The 21,054-nt window shown below is 52.4% G+C and overlaps 1 protein-coding gene across 1 annotated transcript in view; it reads left to right on the forward strand.

The window, feature by feature from the left end:
* Positions 1-21,054, forward strand: part of SAMD11 (sterile alpha motif domain containing 11) — a 180,795-nt gene that overhangs the window by 140,973 nt on the left and 18,768 nt on the right. Inside the window, exons 8-11 of the mRNA XM_065421263.1 lie at positions 7,658-7,796; positions 18,660-18,857; positions 19,558-19,673; positions 20,289-20,367. Of these exons, the coding sequence (XP_065277335.1) occupies positions 7,658-7,796; positions 18,660-18,857; positions 19,558-19,673; positions 20,289-20,367 (532 nt within the window). The remainder of the gene's footprint in view (positions 1-7,657; positions 7,797-18,659; positions 18,858-19,557; positions 19,674-20,288; positions 20,368-21,054) is intronic.

Below are 21,054 nucleotides of genomic sequence, written 5' to 3' on the forward strand. Positions count from 1 at the left end.
TTTTTACACTGGTGCAACTCGTCTACACAAGGGATTTGTACTAGTGCAGCCACATCAGTGCAAAATAAGAAACAACCCAGCCCTTAAAAAGAACCACCAATTATGAACAGGTTTTTGTGTCTCGCTGCTTCTGCTCCATTATCCTGGGGATACTGCGGCTTCTTCGGGAGAGTTTGTGCTCTAGTCCTATGGTTTGTGCTTTAATTAAATAATAAAAATAAAAGTATTTGTCCCTCATACTGGGGAGCTCGACTCAGAGCCAGTCACACGGTGTTCGAGGTAACGCGAGCATCACCTGTAGGGGCACTAGTTTGTTAGCAAAGCAGCCAGTGGGAAATTGGGTCATGGTGAGAGAGCCCACACGTGTTGTACAGGCGTCAGTCTGTGTGTACACCTTCCCTTCTCTTGTGCATGTGTGACATGCTGGCCCAGGACTGGCTGTAGCCAAAACAAAGCCATTAATTGTGCATGTGCCCTCTGCCTTTTCTGATGCAAGAGCAGGTGAGTGAGGGGGTGTCCAGGGTGAATCTCTGGGAGAGCGGGGGTGGAGCAGGAGGGATTGTTGGCGAGAGAGATTTGACAACTATCTGAGCACAGAAGGTGAAGGTGTCACTGGGAGATAGAAATTACACGGCACAAGATCCCTTAGTCCATGTCCAGCTCTCTTCCTCTGAACCTCTCTCTCTACGTAAAGCCTTCAGCTGCCAAACTGTATCTGGCGTGGATTAACCAGAGAAAGAAAGAAAGAGAGAGAGGGGTTGGGGGAGGGAGGGATAAGAGGCAGAGCAGCATCAGCAACGTATCTGGTGAAGACTTGAAGGAGAATCTCCAATCTGGAGTAAATCCCCAGGGCTGCTTGTTAGGTTAATAAAGAGGCTGCCTTCCCCTTCCACTCTCCATTTGATTTGATTTGCTTCTCTGGGTGGCAGGAAGGTGATCCTGTTTAATGTAGAGTTAGGATTTGTTCAGCATCACAGGCACAGCATACACCTTCCCAGACACGCAATGCGTGTGAGCACAGCACACGCACAACACGCACATAGGCGCTGTGTAGAGACACACAACACATCTCCACAGAGGCACAATGCGCACAAGCACAGTGCATGCACAGCCCGTGCATAGGCACAAACACACACACACAAACACAACGGTAGACAGAAGCAGCATGCACAGTGAGTGTGCCCTGGCACAATACAGAACTGCACATAGGCATGACATGCACAAGTATAGTATACACAAGGACAATACAGAGGCACAACATACGCTTACACAAAGGTGCAACACACAAGTTGTGCATGCTCGGTATTCACACAAGCACAATAGACAACATATGCTTACACAAAGATGCCACATGCACATGTTGGACACACAACATGCACCTACGCATAAGTACAGTACACACAGCAGACATAATACATGCACAGGCACAACATGGGTACACAGTGTGCACACAGGCACAACTCACAAACCATACACAACATATGCGTGTGCGCTGGCATGATACATAAGCTCATATGCAACACACACCTATATGCATGTACGCAGGCTCATTACACAGACTCACAAGAGGCCAACACATAGGCCCAACTCACTTGGGCACAAATTGGGCACCAGACACGGAAAACACCCCCCACCCCAGGCACAGCACATGCACCAGAGCAGCTGATGCCACAGCACTTCTATCTCCAGAGCAGCTCATTGCAGTAAAAAGCCTGACATTTTTTAAAATTATGATTAAACGGTCTCCTCAGCATTTCTGGGAGTGTGTGGGGGGGTCCTATTCTGAGGTTTCGGGGTGGGCAGGAGGAGAGGGGGACGCTGCACAGACAGGCTTTCTTGTGTAACGTTGACAAGACAAAACTTCAGTGTGTTTTGGATTAGCGCCACACCACAGGCCTCTGGTTGGGCTATAAATTATTAGTGCCAGGACAAAGCGCAGTTTATCTGCGGGCTCACACGGAGGCACCAATAACGTTAATTATTTAGAAAATGTTAATAATTTAGAAATCTCCCTCTTTTTTTAATTGCTTTTCTTTCCCATTCCCCCTCCCACATGCTGCTGCCTTCCTCCCAGCATCCCGTGTTCTGAATTCAGTCCCTCTCCGTGCCTGGAACCTCTATCCACCAGCGTTGCGGTGTCAATCACTCTGATTTCCCAACTGTCAGAGTGCAGGATTGTAAATAACAGATCCTCCGGGGTGGGGGAGGAGGGGCTAGGCGATGGGGTGGGGGAGACAGGGAGCGACGGGAGGGGAGGAGGAGACGGGAAGGTATACGGGGGAGTTGTTGCGGTCATTCAGGATCAATGCAGCTTCTGGAATTGGCTGCATGCCAGACTTCTAAATTACAGGCACTGTGGCAATAAGGAGTGACCTGGGTTTTTCAGATAATTAATTTATAAACATCGGAGGCGCATGGTCCCTGGCTCGGCGAATTCTGCAGGCTTTTTATGTGATCTGATGGGGCTTGTTGTTTCCCTCTCTCATACATGCCTTTACAGTTTAAAAATATAGATCATTTTAATGTTTGTTCCCTCTCTTCTTTTTTTAATGAGTTTGCATGTACATGAATGCGGCAAGAGGTGCCCTAGGGACCGAAGTCCTGTTTATCCACAGCTCAGGCGGTGGCTATGCAAGGTTTCCCACCCCAACCTGCTCTTCCACCAATGGGTCTCAGCCCTGACTGGGAGGACCCCAGCCGCCCGCTAAGGGAGTTCAGGCAGTTGACGTGTATTGGACACTTGCCGTAGGATAGGAAAGAAAATAGAAGGGATAGAACTCGTCATGCTCCAAGCTGTAAGCCAAACACTGCTCAGAGTTAGCAAGAAACTTCCCCTGGGGCAGGTTGTTCCATAACTGCCCACCAGGGGAGTTTCTTGCACCTTCTTCTGATGTAGCGTATAGCGGCCACTGGTTGGAAGCAGGATACTGAGCGAGATGAACCATTGCTTGGCTGATCGTCCAGCAAATTCCTGTGTTCCTCATCATTCGTTTTTGTTAAAAGCACTGGGTGGGGTAGTGGTAAATTTTCATTGTGATGTTGGAACTGGACCAAGACCCAGAGTACTCGTGTCATTCAGGCTGCTTATGCTTAAAATGGTGATTTGGAGGTGAAAGGCTTTCTCTTCCCTTACCCACCACCCCCTGAGCCATGATGCTGCACTTCCATGTGCTCCCCACTTCAACCTCTGGAAATGCAGAGGGAGGCTGGGTGTTTGCTGCTGGGGCAGTGGGGAGAGTGGTCTACCAGGCTCTTCCCCAGCTCTGAGGCAGATATGAGGGGGAACTCTGGTATAGCGCAGCGTGAGGATGCACACCCGTCCCCTGGGTTTTATGCTGGATTTGATGCTCCAGGACCTCCCTCTTCATTTCAGATCTACTCACTGTAGGCAGTGCTGGTGTTGCTATTATTATTATTTGTATTCTCATAGTGCCTAGGACCCCCAGTCACTGACCAGGACCTCACTGTCGTAGGCACTGTACAATGTCTCACGCTGAATCAAATCCAGTGGTGGCAACTCTGCCGGATGATCTTGAGTGGGAGGAGGGAGAGGAAGAGAAAGGGGGAAGCAGACCTAGGAGGCTGAACAGTGTTCAGAGATTGGAGCTGGAGAACCTTTCACTGGACGGCATTTGGCCTGGCTGCAGCTTTTTGAAAGCTTTAGGACATGTCCTTGCTGCATCCATTTTCCAGCCTCCTTGCATGGGCGTCAGATATTTAAATAGCTATTGTGTTTCTGGAAAGGTTCTCAGCCTGTGCGGGAGGGGCGTGTATGTGCATCCATACATGTGCAATGTGTGCACACAGGCACGTGTAGACAGTATGTTTTCATATTTGAATTTGGAAAAAAAATCGTATTCACATATATGACTATATACTATCTAGTCTTCTGGCTAATGCACAGGACTGAGAATAAAGACACGTGAGGGTCTAGTCCCAACTCTGGCACACACATGCTTGGTGACTGTGGGCGAGCCTGTGCCTCAGTTTTCCCATCAGTAAAATGGGGATAGCGTAATCTTAAGCACCTCTGTAGTGCTCTTCAGCCCTGAATCTCAAAGCACTTTGCAAAGGTAGGAAAGAATTATCCCTGTTTTTACAAATGGGGAAACTGAGGCATAGAGGCCAATTGACTTGTCACTCAGCAGTACAAGCACGGTATTAATAATTATGACAGGTTGTTGATGGCTAAGGGGTTAATGCAAGCAAAGCACTATGAGCATTTCATGGAAGGTGCTGCAGAAGTACAAAGGATGATGATGATTATAATATATACTCCAACAAACACCCTATTCCTTTATTCAAGTACATTCAATTCGGCTCTGTCTTGGCTTCCTCTGACACAGAGCAGTAGATAGTGGGTGTGAGGAGGGGGTTTCCTGTCTGTGTGTTTTCCAGTGTGTCATGAAGACAATAGCAGAGGTTTCACTGCTGGGCTGGTGCAAGCGTGCAGAGGTAGGGTGCCCCGGAATTGTGTGTAGGCAGTAGATGAGGAGAGGTAAGCCCAGCGTGGGGGAAGGAGCACGGCTTGGAGGCGGGGAATCTCCTGCTGGTTAACTCTGTGGTGGGGTAGCACTCCAGAAAGAGTCTCTTGCAATGCAGGCGGCTGTCTCATCTGTAACTAATCCCCTTAGCGTTTTCATTGGTCGTCCTGGGCTGCTCTGGTGGATAAATGCATCAAATAGAATAATTAGTGAAGTGTGGCACTTGCACAGCAATGCCCAGCTTGGAATGCTGTACAAACATCAGCTAATTAGTGTGCTGTAATGATCTTGCCGGGGAGGAATTAATACCCCCATTTTACAGGTGGGGGAAACTGAGTCCGAGCAGCTCAGGGCTTGTCTATATGGTCAATGGAACCAAAGCGATTGGAAGTCACACGGTTAGTTATTTTGATGCAAGTCTGTATATAGATGCTTATTTCAGAATCACAGTGCTCTAGGGCTGTGGCTCGGATCCCATCCAGCATTTGCTATGTTCCTGTGCAATGGGGCATTCAGATTCTGAAATAACAGTGCGCACATGCTGCCTTGCACTGAAGTAACTTGAGGTGTGAACTGCAGCCCCCTTAGCTATTCTGGTTTCATTTCCTGTGTGGACAAGCCTTCAGCGACTTGGGTTAAAGCGGGAGACTGCACTCCGAGTTAGGGTTGAAAGATTCAGGCTCAGTGAGCTCAGCTTGAGAGCAGGAGCTCAGTGGGGAGGGGGGCGTTGCAGTGACCCCTGTTCCGCCCTACGTGAGGCAATCTCCTCCCTACACCCCGCCCTTAAAAATGAGAATCTCCAGCTGCAAAAGGTGAGTGAAGCAGGAGGGATGTGACTGCTTCCCCCCCAAGGAGCTTAGATGGGGCTCTTAGCATGACCCCCTTTCCCCTTCCCACTAAGTAGCCTCTAGTGCACAGCCCTATGCTGTCCAGAAAGGCTGCTGGGGCGGCTAGCTCTACCCTCCCCGCTGTAGCGATTGACTGATTTACTGCCTGACTCATGCCCCACCTCCCTTGAAACCTTTCCATGGAATTCCCCGCGTGTGCCCCAAGGCTGAGTGCAGGAGCCCTCCCAGCGGGGAGCGCGGCCCACGCACTAGCCCGACCAAGGCAGATGTTTCTCATAGTCTGTTTGCAAGTGCCAAACCGCCGCCTCCCTTCAACCCCCCACCCCCACCCCAGCTCTGGGCACTGCTGAGGCTCCAGGTAGGTGAGGGGGAGAGTAAGTGTTGTGCGAGACTTAACAGGACAGCAGGGATATGCAGGCAGCATGGGCTGGGATATGAATTCCAGCCAGTCAGCGTTGCTGCTGCTGCAGCAGGGGGAGAAAGCAGAGCCATGACTTACTGTTAACTCCATGGTTCTGTTGTTCAGAGATGCTGTTGGGGGTCAGGGGAGAAGAACATGATCTTCTGGGCAAGAGGCTATGGGGAGGGTGGGGTGGAGCCTGTGGAGGCAAAACTTTTGCAACCCTGCCCTATGCCCTCTGACAGGCCAGGAAATGGGCAGGTCTCTTACTGGGTCTCCTGTGTGTGCGCCATCCCTTTTCTGTGGGAGGGGGAGCTGCGTGTGACCCATCAATGGCTATTAGCCAAGATGGTCAGGGATTCAAGCTTGCAGCCTCCTGCTCTGGATGTCCCTAAACCTTTGACTGCTGGGACTGGAGGACAGAGGCTGGGTCACTCAGATTGCCCTGTGTTCATTCCCTTCACAGCATCTGGCACTGGCCACATCTGGAAGACAGGATACTGGGCTAGATGGACAATTGGTCTGACCCAATATGGCTGTTCTTGTGGGGGGGAGCGGGGTCTGCTGTAGTTCTGATTAGTCCACCAGTTTGGGCCTGTTAGGGCAGCTATGGGCTTTGCCAAACTGGCCCGTGTCACTCTGTGTCCCTAATCTTTGCCCCAGGAAGATTTCCCTCCCCCAGTACAGTGACTCTTGCAACCAGTTCCCTTCCCCCCAGCTGTGGCCCCGGATCCTATGGGTTAATTCTCCTGGGGCTGCAACAGCTGGGCTGTGCAGTGTGTCTGACCTCAGCAGGGGACCTGAGGGCACGCACTTCCCGAGTCAGGGAATGGGAGCCAGTTCTCGACATGCTGCACCCACGTGGGTCTCTGCGGACTGGTGCCACTTTAGACAGCCATAGTACGCCCCCGGGGGGCAGTTAATGTAGCCATGTGGGGTCGAATCCAGCAGGGCAGCTTGGCTACGGCTCTGAACTCTGAGCCTTATCCCCTCTCCACTGGCGGATTGCAGGTATTGATGCTCAGAACCGCTGGGCCCTGCCTGGATTTGCATTGGGCCCCCAGTGGGGTGGCCCTAGGTGTCCAGCGGCTCCAGGCCCCTCAGCAGAGGGTTCACTGCCACCAGCTCAGGGCCTGGCCCTGCTCAGCCTGAAGTTGCAGGGAAGAGACCCAGCTCCCTGTTCTTTGCCCTCCGCCTCCCATGCGGGGTCCCCCTGGGGAAGCTGAGTGGGGCGCTGGGGAAGCTGGGGACCGCAGCACGGCCTTGGCCAGCTGAGGAAGTGCAGCGCTGGGTGGTCACAGTGGCCCAGGGAGCGAGCCAGGCCCCTGGCAGCAGACGCGGGGCCAGATCTGCCCCCCCCCCCCCGCCCTTGCCTGTGGTTCCCCTGCTGCTAGCGCGGGGCGCACGCAGCCAGGGCCGGCCCGGCCCGGCCCGGCAGCGCGGAGAGCGAGCGAGGGAGCAAACTTTCACCGCGGCCCCGGGCAGGAAGGCTCAGTCAATAAACCCCCCCGCCAGTGACACCATTTCCTCCCGCGGCCGCGGGCGGTGGAGCCAGCTCGCTCCGGGTGAGGGAAGCCCGGGCACAGGCGCGCGATTCATCCCGCGCTGCAAAGAGACCGAGGCGGCTCCCGTGGCTTCCTGCAGCCCCGAGCTCCCGCCGCACCTGCCCGGCCGCTCGCCTGCAGCCCCCCCCCCACGGCGCAGCCTGGCTCTCATTAGCGCGGGGAGGGGCGAGGGGCGAGCCGCGGCCGGCGCCAGGGACCGGCGCTGGGGAGAGGCAGCCGGGTAGGCGGCCAGCAGTCTCCGGCGCTGGATCGCGTGAGGCACGGGGCGCTGCACGGGGCGGCGCCCGGGGGGAGGCAGGGAGGGGGCGGCTTTGGTGCTGAGCGGCCGCAGGCTCATGTGGGCTTTTCCCCCCTCCGCAGATCTGCTCCGAGCGCGGCAAGAGGCGGCGGCGCGCAACCCCGGGGCCATGGAGGCGCATCTCCCCTCGGCCAGCAACTCGTCCAGCCAGCGCCGGAAACAGGGGCTCCCCCAGCACCGCGACACGCACTTCCCCGAGAGGTACCGGCGGCGGGGCGGGGTGGGAGGGGCCTACGGGACAGCCCCGCCCCCTTCACTTTGCTCCACCCCCGGGGCGGGGCTTGCCAAGCCACCAGGAGACATTGGCTTGTGGGGGTGGGCACTGGAAGGTGGCTGGCCCCCCGCAGCCCGTCTGGCCATGGGGGATTGGCTTGGGGATGGGTGGTGGGTACTGGAAGGGGAGGCGGGAAGGTGGCTGGTCCCCCACAGCCCGTCTGGCCATGGGGGATTGGCTTGGGGATGGGTGGTGGGTACTGGAAGGGGAGGCGGGAAGGTGGCTGGCTCCCGCGGCCTGTCTGGCCCTGGGGGATTGGCTTGACGAGGCCCTTGGTTTTCAGTTTTAATTTTGTTTAAAGCTTCCTGGGAATTTATGGGTGTTTATTGCAAAAAAATTAAAAAAGGGGGTGGAAGTTGTTGCGGAAAGTGAACTTTTCTGGGTAAATGTGGGGGTGAACATTGGGGGATGGGAGGATGGAAAAAAAGGAACAAATAGCAAAAGTGGACGAGGCCGTAGGAGGCCAGGGGGCTATCTCCACACGCTGTGTCCTCCACCTCTTCCGCTTCCAGGCCTGCTCCAGAAGGAGAGATGGCAACCGGGTTACCTGGGCCATCTCGGTTACTAAGCCACCATCTCCAAGGAGAGAGCCGGGGCTGGGGAATTCTGGCACTTCTCCTTTTAGGACTCAGACACTGACATACACATCCTCATGTGCATGCGTGTGTAACTTCCACTACGTTGCCATACGTTAACAGACAGCCTCTTGTTTATACTTAGACTAATTTATTATGAACATAAACACATATACCCTAGTGTGTGTGTTGGATTTTTTTTTTTAACATAATCAGCATATTCATGTACTTGAAATTCTGTACATGTAAGTTCCAGGGAAGTTTGTTAAAAATGGAATATTATTATTATTATTATTATTTATTATTTAATAGCTTTTGTAAAACTCAGGATTTTTTTTGGCAAAAATCAGTAAAACCGAAAACAAAGGGACTTGTAGATTGACTAGACATGTATGTGCCAGGTTGGATGTGCGTGTGAGTGTGTGCACGATGTGTGTCATCTGGTCTGTGTGTGGTTGCGCTGATGGGTGTGTGTCTTTGGGAAGTATGTGTGTGGAAAGGGGGGATATGTGCATGTGTGACTTTGTGCTTGCATATTTCATACACGTACAAGGGTGTCAGTGCATGTGTGGGTGTATGCGCTTGCATGTCAATGTTTGCACGTTTCTAGGCTCGGATGTGCTTGCTCATTACACGTGTGTGGGTTTATGTGCTCTCATTTGGTGTGTGCAGATGTGTGGGAATGGGGCTGACGTACACGTGTGCATTTCAGATCCTGGTTTGTGAGTCTCAGGCTGATGGTAACAGTCTGTCTAAATCCTGCCTTGGAATCGGGAGTTGACGATATCGTGTAACCTGTTCTTTTGGCACAGAACATGCTACGCTGTTTAAATTAGAATTTTATAGCTGCCCCAGGTAATAACAAAAGGGAACTGATGCTCTGGGACAGACGCTGATGAGAGAGAATTTTTTTTTTTTTTGAAGGACAAGACTTGGAGGTGAGGCTTCTTTGCTCAGACAGTGCTGCTGGAAACCTGGTTTACCCAGATCATTTATCTCACTCTGTGTTCTAAGATGTTCCCTCCGCAATCAAGGAGTTCAGAGAGTAATTAAATTAAAGCCGCCTTTGTTTCTTGCACGGAGAGCGGAGAAATGAAGAGGCGGGAGATGGAGTGGCTGCCACAAGGGCTGACACCCTCTGGGGGGCCTGGAAAGGGCTGTGGAGGGCTTCACTCTAGGCTTTGCTAATGGTCTTTCTTGATCTCTTATTGAGGGTGAGTGGGAAGGAAACTGGAATAATAATTGGAGTGCGTGTGAGGAGAAGGTGGTTCTTTCAGCTCATAGCCCTGGGGGAATCCTCTGCCTAGTACCTCTCTGTGTGCAGGGGCTGGGCGGTCCTGATAAACCTTTGTCCTACCAGCTGCACTTTGGCTAACCTATCCAGTACAGTCCAATACAGTCGATGCGTGCTGTAGACAGACCTGTCAGGAATGCAGAGATAGGCGTGTTTCATTGCAGCCAGTTGGTAGGAAAACTTCTCTGACTACGTGTGGCCTGGAAGGCTGCCAGGCCAGCCGGAGAACTGGCTGAGGAAGCGCTTATGGAAGGGTGTGTGTGTGTGTGTGTGTGTGTGTGTGTGTGTGTGTGTGTGTGCGCGCGCACATTGGAAAGGCAAACTAAAAACGCATGTTAATGGGTATCAAGTCCAGGATTTACCTGGGACTGCCAGGCAGGTGGAGAGAAGATAATGAAGCCCAAGCCAGAGAGTGTTAAATCTTGTATGGAGAAAGTGTAATCCAGCGGGCAGAGCAGGGGACTGCAAGTTAGGGCATCTGTGTGCTTTTTGCCAGTGATGGAGGGAGAGGGGTCTAGTAGTTAGATCCGGATCTAAGGAGTCAAGACTCCTTCCTGGGTTCTACTCCCAGCTATGGAAAGGAGTGTGGACTAATGATTATATTGGAGACTGGGAGTTAGGACTCCCGGGTTCTATTCCTGGCTCTGACACTAACCTTTTCTGTGAACTTGGCCAAGTCACTTACCCTTTTTGTGCCTCAGTTTCCCTATCTGTAAGATGATGCCAATGCTCATTTGTAAAACAGGGTATGTTTGCTTACTGTTTGTGAAGGTCTTGAAGGTCCTCAGGTGAAAGGCGCGAATAGTTGAGAGTCTTATTGCATGGAGTAAGAATTTCTGGGCCCACCTACAACCCACTATTTATCGGCATAAAGGTGCTGTAGATACTGAGACCACCACTTGTCTGAATGGATGGGTATAAAAGTGAAGGGCTATATTCTTCCCTGGCCTATACACTCAGAAGCCTTGTTTACTTCAGTAGACTTGCCTAGCGAGTAAGTCAGGGCAGTCCTTTATGCTGGATCTGTGTGCAGAAGCTGCCCCCAAGTGCCTGGGTAGGGTAGCTACCCTAGGAGCTTTTGGATGTTTTGTGTGAAAAGTTTACACTGTTGGCCTAGCTGGACCTGGGCAGGTTTTCTATGCCCCTTTCCTTGTGAGCAAGGCACAGCTGACCCGACAGATAAATTGTATGCAGCCTTCTGGTCCTGTGAAGAGGGTGCGAGAAGGTTACGTTTATGTGTGTTCTACCTGTTCCTTTGGCAAAGTTCTCAGGTGTGATAATCCTTTGTCAGCTGAGCTAAGGGATAATTGCAGGGGTCCTGCTGGGAGGAGGCAGCTTCAGCTCTGCCCTGTGGTCAGGGCTTGTCAAGTCTGCTTGACATTGGTTCCCATGATCGTTATTTGTCCCCAGAGATCCTTAACCACTCAAGTGTTACTTGGGGTCATCTGCATCACGCTGCCCCCACTCATAAGGGCCGTGTTTTGTGCTGCTTTATCATTGCGCGGAGGAGGGCATTAGGCATGCCTGTAGAAGACAAGGCCACAGATTGCAGAGACAAAGCACTTGGAGGGTTAATCTCTCCTCCTCTCTCTCGCTGTTGGTCTCGCTCTCGCTGTTAGTCTTGGCCTCGGGTTTTGTATTTGACTGCTGTTGTCTCTGTCAATAAGATAAATCAAAGTAGCCTTTGTGCTCCTTTAGCAGGAAGGGTGTGGAAAGTCTAAAAGGCGGCTGGTTCAGGTAGGCAGTGGAGGAGGAGGTGGTGGAATGAGCTGGCTCACACAGAGAAAACTGCAGGTGGATTGATGGTGTCTCTTTTCCTGGGCGCAGAGGTAATAATGCATGATGTGAGGGGATGTGAGCTGCTGGGCATGGTGTTAAAATCCCATTTCAGCTTCCTGTTGGGAGCTTTGTGGGGATCAGGTCAGTTCACAAATATAGTGGCTTTGCTGGCAAGAATAATTAGCCACTCAAGAATTCATCTATTAGTTATGGCAAGCGGGAAAAACCCACACCGGCAACCCCGGTTTATTTATCAAGGTGGCACCACATTTTTTGCAGAGGACGAATTAGCATCCGTTGGGCAAAGTTTTTTTTTTTTTTAATTTTCAGGGGTTGAAGAGGGTTGCGGAACAATTACCATGAGCTGATGAATGCTCAGGAAGATGGATGGGGCTCGGTTTTTGTCCACTGTTTGGATTCATAGTCACTGGTCAGCAGTGGGTCTGGTGGTCTGAGCACAGGACAGGGAGCCAGGTGTCTCGCTGGGAGGCCAAGGGCCACGTTCCCAAAGCGCACGTACATAAGGCATCCGTTTCCAAACGCACAACCCCAAGATGTGCGTGGATCCCAGGAGCGTGGCCTCCGCGGTGAGGGGAGCCACACGGATACCTAGCTAAATAAATGCGCACACAGTGCATGTGCATGGTTAGAAGATAAAGCCCAATTCTCTCTGTAGCAGGGAGCAAGTTGCTTCACCTCTGACCTACCTAAAACTAACTTACCTTCCAAGGGGGTTTGTGTGTATTTTAAGGATCAAGCTAGAGAGTTTGGAGTCTAGATCCAGACTTTTCCAAGCTCCAGGGTGTTTGGTTTCAGACCCAGAATTAAAGGGTGCCCAGATCTGGGAGGTGTGTTTATAAAGATGGGGTCTCGAATTGTGAAGATTGGTTAGTTGAATGTTACTAAAGGGCTTGGAAAAGTTTGGCTCTAGATTCCAAACTCTCTAGCTTGACCCTGCTCCTCCCCTCCCCCCCCCCCCCCCCCCGTATAATGCTATGCCCCATGTGAAATGGGAAGGAGGAAGGAGACCACCCTCTCTGGAGATGAGGGATTGGTTTGGGCTCTGTTTTGGATCCACTGAGTTTCCTCGGTGGGTTTCCTTGCTTGTTTTTGCTGGAGAGACATTTGGCTTCCCAGTTTCCTACACGGGGTGCTAGGCCCTCTGGTTTATCCTGTGGCACCTACTGCTAGTCACTAACTACATCCTCATTTGAACAGAAGCGTCTTCATCAGACCAGGCTCTGCATATGCGTGTGTAATAAATGACCCACTAGGTTCCAAGCAGAGCCCGCCAAACCTCAAATCTGAACCAGTCTTCAGAGGTGAAAGGCGAGTGCTTTCATCTGCTGCTCTGTCTATTCCTATCGGGCTGTGTGTTCTTTTCTATCCGCCTCCGCCCTTCAGGGGTGGTCTCAGGAATTTGGCCCGGCTCTGTGATCGGGGAGGTAGAGTGGAAAGGGGAGGTTAGCATTCCCCTCTCTTCTGGAAAAATGTTTATACCCCGCATCTGAAGTGCATTGCCCAGGTGATCAAAATAAGGCTGGCCGATCCATAAACCATCTCTGCAGATGGATGAAACCAGACGGTTTATGTGACACTTCAGTTTCGTTTGTGTGTTTTGTGCTCATGTGGAGCTGTACTTTGTCCAGTGGCTAACACTGCACGGCATCAGAGACTTGGGGGGCGGCGTAATTCATTCTGGGTTTTCATTTATCATTTCCCAGGGAGCACATAAAATAATGGGGGGTGGAAGGTGGGGGGAGCTGTGTTAATAAAGAATAGTGAAAAACCCCGGGTGCTGGGAAATCATCATGTGTTTGGCTCCCTGGCAGTTCGAAGGGGGAAGGCTGAAAATCAGCGCACCCATCGGTAGCTCCTTGAATCCCAGTGGCGGGCCGGCTGGCCTTTGGTTAGCAGGTAGCTGTGAAACGCTGGGGCCAAACTCTGAAGTCCTTCCTCAGGCAAAATTGTCCTCAAAGGCAATGGAAGTTTTGCCTTAAAAACTTAGTGAGGATTTCAGGATGTGCCTCTTTCCCAATGCTGCTGCTACTGCTGCCTTTAACTCTGGGCCAGGCCTGGCACCCCTCAGCTCCTGCATTGCCCGCTTCCTTCTCTTGATCTCGAAGGGCTTCCTTGGCTCATCTGTGTACCCGGGCCTCTGTCGGGCTTTTTTGCACTCTAGCTCTCTTCTTTGCACACCTCGCCCAATTGCAATCCCTCCCAAGACTTTCCCCCAGTGAACTCAGCATTCGTCACTTTCTGGCCTGGTCTACATGAGATTTCCCCCAAAATTCAAACCAGTTTTCAAGCTGTCTGGGGCCATAGCCCAGACCAGGATCCAGGCGGCCTGGTGTGGTTTGACTGAACTGATTTTAAAACCGGTTAGAATTTCCCCCAGCCCCTCCTTGTCTAAAGCTATTTCTATCATCCCATCATGTGGTACATGTCGTCTAGTTGGTGCATGTCTCCTTGTACCTAGAGACCCCAAACATGTTCTTCAAAAAACCCTTTTGGTTTATTTAGTTTCCCTCCCTGGTGCAGCAGGAGTCTGTGGACGGGTATTAAAACTGCCTGCTGCAAACCAGCCAAGAGCTGTGTGCCAATTGCCCATTACCTCAGGTTTAAAGTGTCTCTTCCTATCAGAAGCAAAGCAGAATAAAGTGGAGCTCTCGTGCATTTTCCCCCCCTCCCTCCTACCCTCTCTAAATTTATTTCCATGCCTTGCCGCTTTCAATCTGTGTTTCCTGACCCTCTCAGATCCCCAGTCTCCGCTCCTGCAAGCCGGCAGCTCTGGATTTGGGAGGACGAGATGGGGTTAATATGGAATGCTTGGTTTTAACAGTATAATGTGTAACCCCATAATGACTTTAAATATTGATTATTTGAAGGCCATTAGCGCTTATTGTTAAAGAAAAGTCAATACTTTTTAAGCCTTGTGAACCATTTGTCTCCTGTTAAAGGACATATCAAATTTAGCAGCATGCAGTGCAAATCCCCTAATACCCTACACACAAGCCTCCAGCTGGCATATATGTATTTTTTTAAAAAAGAGGAGAAAGATGCTGTAACAGTGCATGCAGAAGTGCTCTCTGCGAAACAAGGACGGGGCTTAACAAACGTAATTGGCAAGGGCTAGGTTCTCGGGGGACAGCTGTTACTCAGTGGTTTCTCAGTCCTTACTCCTGTGGGAGTTTTACCCGAGTAAAGGCTGAGGTGTAACTGAGCAGGGATCTCAGGATTTGGCCCAAGGTTTTTATTTTCAATGTGAGCTCTGTATGCAAGGTGGCCTTGGTTATTGGCTTGGCTATGGACTCTTTCACCTCTGGGTCACTGGTTCAGTATAATTCTCTACTATCTGGCCTGTGTAGAAGTAGCTGGTGGATCTCCCTCTAGGAGGTCTCCATATCCCCAAATCTACCAGTACAATTGGTGTTAATTAGCACGCTCGCTGCCGTTCTTAGCTAGTCATCTCTCACTCTTGCAAGTGGCCCTTCTGGGTCAGGATTGGGGCCCAGGGCACATGGGAGGTTGCAGGGCCACGCTGCAGTTCGTGAGTACAGAGAGGATTGGGTTGGGGTAAGGGAGGATTCAGACTCTGCTCAGAATGATGCTCCTCAAGACCACAGCGTTCATTGCCGTAAGGTGTCCCGCTTCCTGACTTGCTTTGTGCCGAGGGCCCCATTAAGAAATGGGCACAGCACCACACTGGCGGGGATGTTTCTTGGGCACCGTCTCCCAGTGACGTCCTTCCCAGTATTTCCAGTTTGTTAAGGAGATGCTAAACTGTGATCTCGCTATGGGGGCTCTGCTCCCCGATCATATGCATCGCGCGTGTGATCTGCGGAACTGCACCAGGGTTGACACTAGCCTCCCGATTACTCCAGCTACAGCTGCTTGTTTTGCAGCATTAGATATTGGATGGTGATGGGGGTACATGCACCGTACTACCCTGCCCCTTAGCCCAGTTTTGCAGACTGAGGTGCTTGGTGAGCTGTGGGGACGTAGGTACTTGACTCCAGTTCGCCTGTGGCTCAGGAGTGGATGCCAGCTGATGCGTAGAGTTGTGGCAAAGGAGGAGGGCTGTGACGAGTCAGGTCAGGTCTGTCCACCTGGAACCTCTGACTTCCCAGCTCTGGTTTCAGAGTAGCAAAGCTGGTTGCATACCGGTATTAATGGGTCACAGTCCTTTTCTTTCTCACCTCGCCCTGCTCCTCCTTCCCCTATGTGGGTGTGGCTTTCAGCCCACTGCCTAGCCCTAGCCCTTACTTATGGCCACAGACTCGAAGAACTCTGCAAAGTTCTGTTTACATTGCAAATGCTGCTGTTATCTGGCCACCTCGCCTGACATGACTAAAGCACTGTTTTGTGGCATAGACAGGGCCCGGCCCTGTTTTTAAAATTCCTGGGCTTGTTCCCTGACACAGTTGCGTTTGTAGTGTAGACAGGACCTCCCTCCTCTAGCTGCAAGGAGCCCCCAAAGCTTACCCCACAGAGCCCTCTACAGCCTCTCCTTTAACATTTCCCTGTAACTCCTGTGGCCTGGTGTGCCCTATAAATTCAGCTAGCAGCACCCTCAGGTACCGCAGGGCCAGCATCTCCCTCCTTCCCCGGGATTATTTCTTACCTCCATACCTAACAGTGGCCAGCCCACGGTCACAGGTGATCAGCGTGCCTGTAAAGGAAGGGAAGTGGGGCCTATTACATGGCTTCTGGAACCGAGTACACGATATAGAATGGGAACGAACGAAAAACAGCGGAGGGCAGGCGAAGGCCTCCGAGATCAAAGCTCGGCCCTGTAAGGTGACATTGTGCTGCTGCGGAAGTGAAGGGCCTTTAATTTTGTAGTGCACGGCCCTGATCCCCACAGAGAGCTTCCTCATCCCTATCGCAGAGTGTCTCTTGCCAGCTAAAATGAGGCGCTGCCGCCACTCCCTTTGTTCTAACGTTTCCTTGCGAGCTCTTTGTGCAGCCTGCACCTGGGGCTTATGCGCCACGGCGTCTCCTAGTCAGACTCCCCTCTCCTGTGTTTATAAAAGGCAGGGAGGCCACGCAATAGTTAAAAGCTACTTGATTTCCTAAATTGCTTCTTATAAAACGAACAGCACGTCTGCCAGGCTCGTCTCCCCATGATTACGGCTAATTACGATCGAACCGACACCTCCTAGCCCCCGTCATGCCGCTTTAATTGTCCGTTATTCATCTGCAGGCTGTCCGGGGTGGCAAAGCACTTGGCAGCCCAGCGACCGAGGCCTCAGCTAATTGTGAGGCCTCAGGGATTAGGGCAGGTGATTACACACTTCATGGTGTAATTACATAAGCATCGCTTGGCTGCTGCCCCGCGCTGAGCCGAAGGTCACGCGCTGCGTTACCTGAGATTAATTGGAGCTGCCACTGAAGCGCGAGGCGCTGGCGGAGCGGTTATACGATTAGCATTAACATTTCAACAGCGACGGATCGATCTGTGGCTCTCCTCCAGACACAGCGAGCTGTGCAATTAGTTTAGAGGAGAGCTGGGAGGGGGAGAAAGGAGAGACAGACAGAAAAGGAGGAGGGAGGGAAAGGGCAAGAGAGAGACAGACAGACAAAAAGAGTGAGGGGAGAAAAGGACGAGACAGGCGGGGAGGCAAAGACAGATGGAAATGGGTGGAGGCAGGGAGAGGGAAGTCTGATTCAGGGTAATATTTCAATCCATCCACTGTTTTGGGTCTGCATGTGTGTTGCAGCAATGGTGCTGGCTGATGGACGGGTAGAGCCGTTTCAGGGAGATCTAGGGAGGGGAGAGAAGAAGGAGACACCCCCCCCTTCCCCTGCTGTTGGAACACTTTTGGAAATCGGGCGAAGCTGTACGAACCAGAGTGATAACGCATCCCCAGCAGTGTGGGGGCAGGGAAACAGCACAGTGCTTGACTTTGCCTCTAGATGCCCCGGTGAAGGTAATAATGTTCTAAGTGGCCATCAAAGGGAATTAAGAGACGCGCAGCCGGAAACCAGAGATTTGCTTGCAGGCTTCCCAGGCAGATCTGACTAATGGAAGAGACCTTGGCTCCTATTTGCTTCCTGCGGGCTTTACCTGGCCTGCTCTCTGGTGGTGTCTCCCTCCCCCTACCTTCCACTTTGGTTACTATTAGCTAGAGTCAGGGCTAAGGCCAGTGTGCTGTATTGTCATCCTGCATCATGTTCAGGCATGGGACCCCACCCTGGCTCTGCCGAGGTACCTCTCCGCTCACCAGCAGCGCCCCCTGCTATGCCAACCCTCTCTCCGGCTCTGCCAGTCCACTTCAACACTCACCTGCAGAGCTCTGCCGGTGCACCTTGCCTCCGACCTGCAGCAGCCCCTTGTCTCCAGAGAAGAGGCTGCCAGTCATACCAAGCAGGGTAGTGGTTGGATAACTGTTAGGGTCCTCACTGAGACCCCCACCCCCAAAACTATCAAATATCTTTTGACTTGTAACATAGTCAAGTTTTAACTGAGGTTTGCTGAGGTGAAAGACAAGTGCTAGCCGGTGCTGACCTGTGCACCCCTTGCCCAGCCAACTCCCAGCGTACATCCCAGCAGAGCCAAATCTCTGGGAGCGGGAAGCTGGGAAGCAGGTGGGATCTGTTTCATTGCCCTGTGTACAGATTTGTATTGTTGGCTCCTCTTTTATCCCCTTTGGTTTTTTCTTTATCAAGTTTTGCAAATAAAGAACGAAATTCAACCCCAAACCTGCCAGCGCGGATAGCCTCCAGAGTCTCCATTCACGCCGTGGGTCAGTTCTGGGAACGAGTGACATAGCAGCGGGTGTGTGGGTAACAACGGAGCCAATGCTAGGAGCCGCTGTGTCCACCTCCTCCCCACCTTTGACACCCTGATACTGTGAGCTGCTGTGACCTCCCCCACCAAACTTTCATTCACATCAGGACCTGCGAGACCCTGAGTGTCTGCGCTTGGCTCCGTGTGGATACTGGCCCCATGAGCATCAATGACACTCAGCTCAGTGGGGGCAGAGGGCTCACGTCCCCTGTGAGATTGGGGCGGATGGTGCTGGTGACTGCTCAGTGGGAAAGGAATGGGCAGCTCCTGGCCTGTTCCTCCTCCGCTCTGCTTTGTTTTAATTCATCAAATGTTGTGTTTTCTTCACTCTGTGGTCGTCACAAAGCAGGAGCCTCTCTGGGGCCGGAACAGCTGGCTGGGAAACCCATGGTCAATGGGAATATCAGAAGCTTTTGGAGGAGCAGGGCAGGAGAGGGAATGGCAGACCCAACTGTCTGTCAAAGTGCAGCATGTGCACGCCCTTGTGCTGGTGTGAGCACCCAGGTCCAGCCAGCAGGAGTCTCACGGCGAACTCCTTTGTCTCAAGGCAAGCACAATTTTTGAGCCATCTGTATAGCATCCTGGAGAGCATTCCCTCTAGGTCGCTCACACAGCAAGTGTGGGCCTGCTGCTCGGCTGCATCTATCTCTAGGGGGATCTCTCTCTGCCCTTAACTCAGGCACAGCACCCACTGGCTTCAGGGAGAGTTTTGCTTAGATAAGAACTGAGCAGAGACTTTGAGCTACAGCCCATTCTGTAATGTAATGTCCTTGGGGCTTTTACAAACCAGTCAGACACAGCTTCTGTCCCAAAGATCGTATAGTCCAGCTCAGGCACGTACAAACAAGGGAAGGGGGTGCAATTAGTTAGTGTGTGTGTGTGTGTGTGTGTGTGTGTAAGAGAGGAACCACTGTGCATGAGACAGCCGGTGCATTATGGAGTTGCAGGCTGCTGACCATGAGGATTCAGGTTCTAATGATGGCAGTTTGCTGGCAGACCAGCCTGTATCAGTCTTACTTAGAAAGAGGCTGAGCTAGAGGCTGTCCTCTAACATGCAGGTGTCTTTCTACAGGTGTGCCCCAGCTGTACTTGTAGAGGGGTGTGTATATATGTCAGAGAACACATAGTACAGCGTGCTGGCGCGCCCGCTGAGACATTGATCTCCTTGCTGAGCGAAGCTCACGCTCGGACTGCTGCGATCAGCACCGGGCAGTGCTAAATCTCTAAATCTCTTCCATTTTCTTTAGGGACATGTCCCACCCACCGCCTCTGCTGTCACCCCAGAATGCCCCCCACATCGCGCTAGGGCCTCACTTGAGACCTCCCTTCCTGGGGGTGCCTTCAGCTTTGTGCCAGACGCCAGGTGAGTGCACGGGTGACGGTCCACGCGGCATGTGGGAGGAGAGGGCTGTGTTGTCGCTCGTTGCCACAGCCCTGCCTTGGGAGCATCCCAGAGCTGCCCCACCCCAGTGGATGCACTGGTGGGTGGTTTGCCCTCTCCTGTGGCTCCCGAATGCACCTCATGTGGCCATTCAGCTCCACTGGCCCGTATAGAGGGGAGCAGGCAATGCCATCTCCCTGGTTCCTTTGGTGTGTCTAGCCCCACAGCAGTGCTAGCAGAGAGCAAGACCTGCACTTGGCCTGGCTCACGGGGGGGACAGGCTCCTTGCACCAGGCAGCCGCAGCCTGGTGTGCCTATTACATTGTACAGCCTGAATGAGGTAGAACAGCAGGAATAGAGTCGGCTATGAAGTCACCCTGTGGGAGCGTTACAGGAAACCTTTTGGCATAGCTAGGGTCTTGTGAGCTGCAGGAAATCACATCTGTGTTGCTCACTGGGATTGCAGCAAGGATAGTTCCCCCAGAATGGAGAGGGATCTCTGGGAGGGAGCAGTTCTGTGGCCACATGTCTGGCCCCGCAGCGAGTGAGTGCTGCCATGTATAACCCTGCGTCTGTCATGCTTTCCCCTGCCCACAGGTTACGGGTTTCTGCAGCCGGCACAAGCAGAGATGTTTGCACGGCAGCAGGAGATGCTGCGGAAACAGAATCTTGCCAGGTATGGAGCGCTGCCCCAGAGGAGCTCCCTGCATGTGAGCCTGCCTGTCCTTCGGGCTAGATTTCCGTCCCCTTTTGGCCTTCTTCCTGGCCCCAGCCAGAATAGGGTGTGACCTTGGTGCTATATGGGCAGCCCGGGGGAAGGAAGCCCTCCCTCTCCAGGACAGGTACAGCATAGGCAGCGACAGTGTGAGCTTTCTCCACCCAGAGAGCCTAGTTCAGCCCTCACCCCATCCAGTGCTTGGCCTCTCTGCTGAGACTACCATTATGCAGGTGGTTTTTCTGATTGGAACCCTTTGGATGTAACCTGAGACCGCCAGACTCATTACACTTGGGCTTCTAAGGAGTGAGACGGTGAGAGCTTTCGGTGCTGCCTGCTGGGTTTGAACCCATGATGTAGGGGTGAAAGGCTCTGTATCCCGTTACCAGCACCTCTCAACCAGCCAGCCCTGCTGCTAGGAACTTGCCAAGGAGCCCGGTTCGCACAGGGGACGACGGTGGTGGATGGAATCCGGACTCCCTGCCTTGGATTGTGCAGCAGAAATAGTGCAATGTCAGAGGGAAATTAATTGAAACAATATAAGGGCATGAAAACCACCCGCGCACCAAACTCGGCCTTAGGCCCTTGAGCGCCAAAGCTGCAGCTGCTAGTGCATGAGGAGTTGACCTTCAAACCCTACTCATTTTT

This window comes from Emys orbicularis, chromosome 22 (assembly GCF_028017835.1).
Source record: "Emys orbicularis isolate rEmyOrb1 chromosome 22, rEmyOrb1.hap1, whole genome shotgun sequence".
Taxonomy (NCBI): domain Eukaryota; kingdom Metazoa; phylum Chordata; order Testudines; family Emydidae; genus Emys; species Emys orbicularis.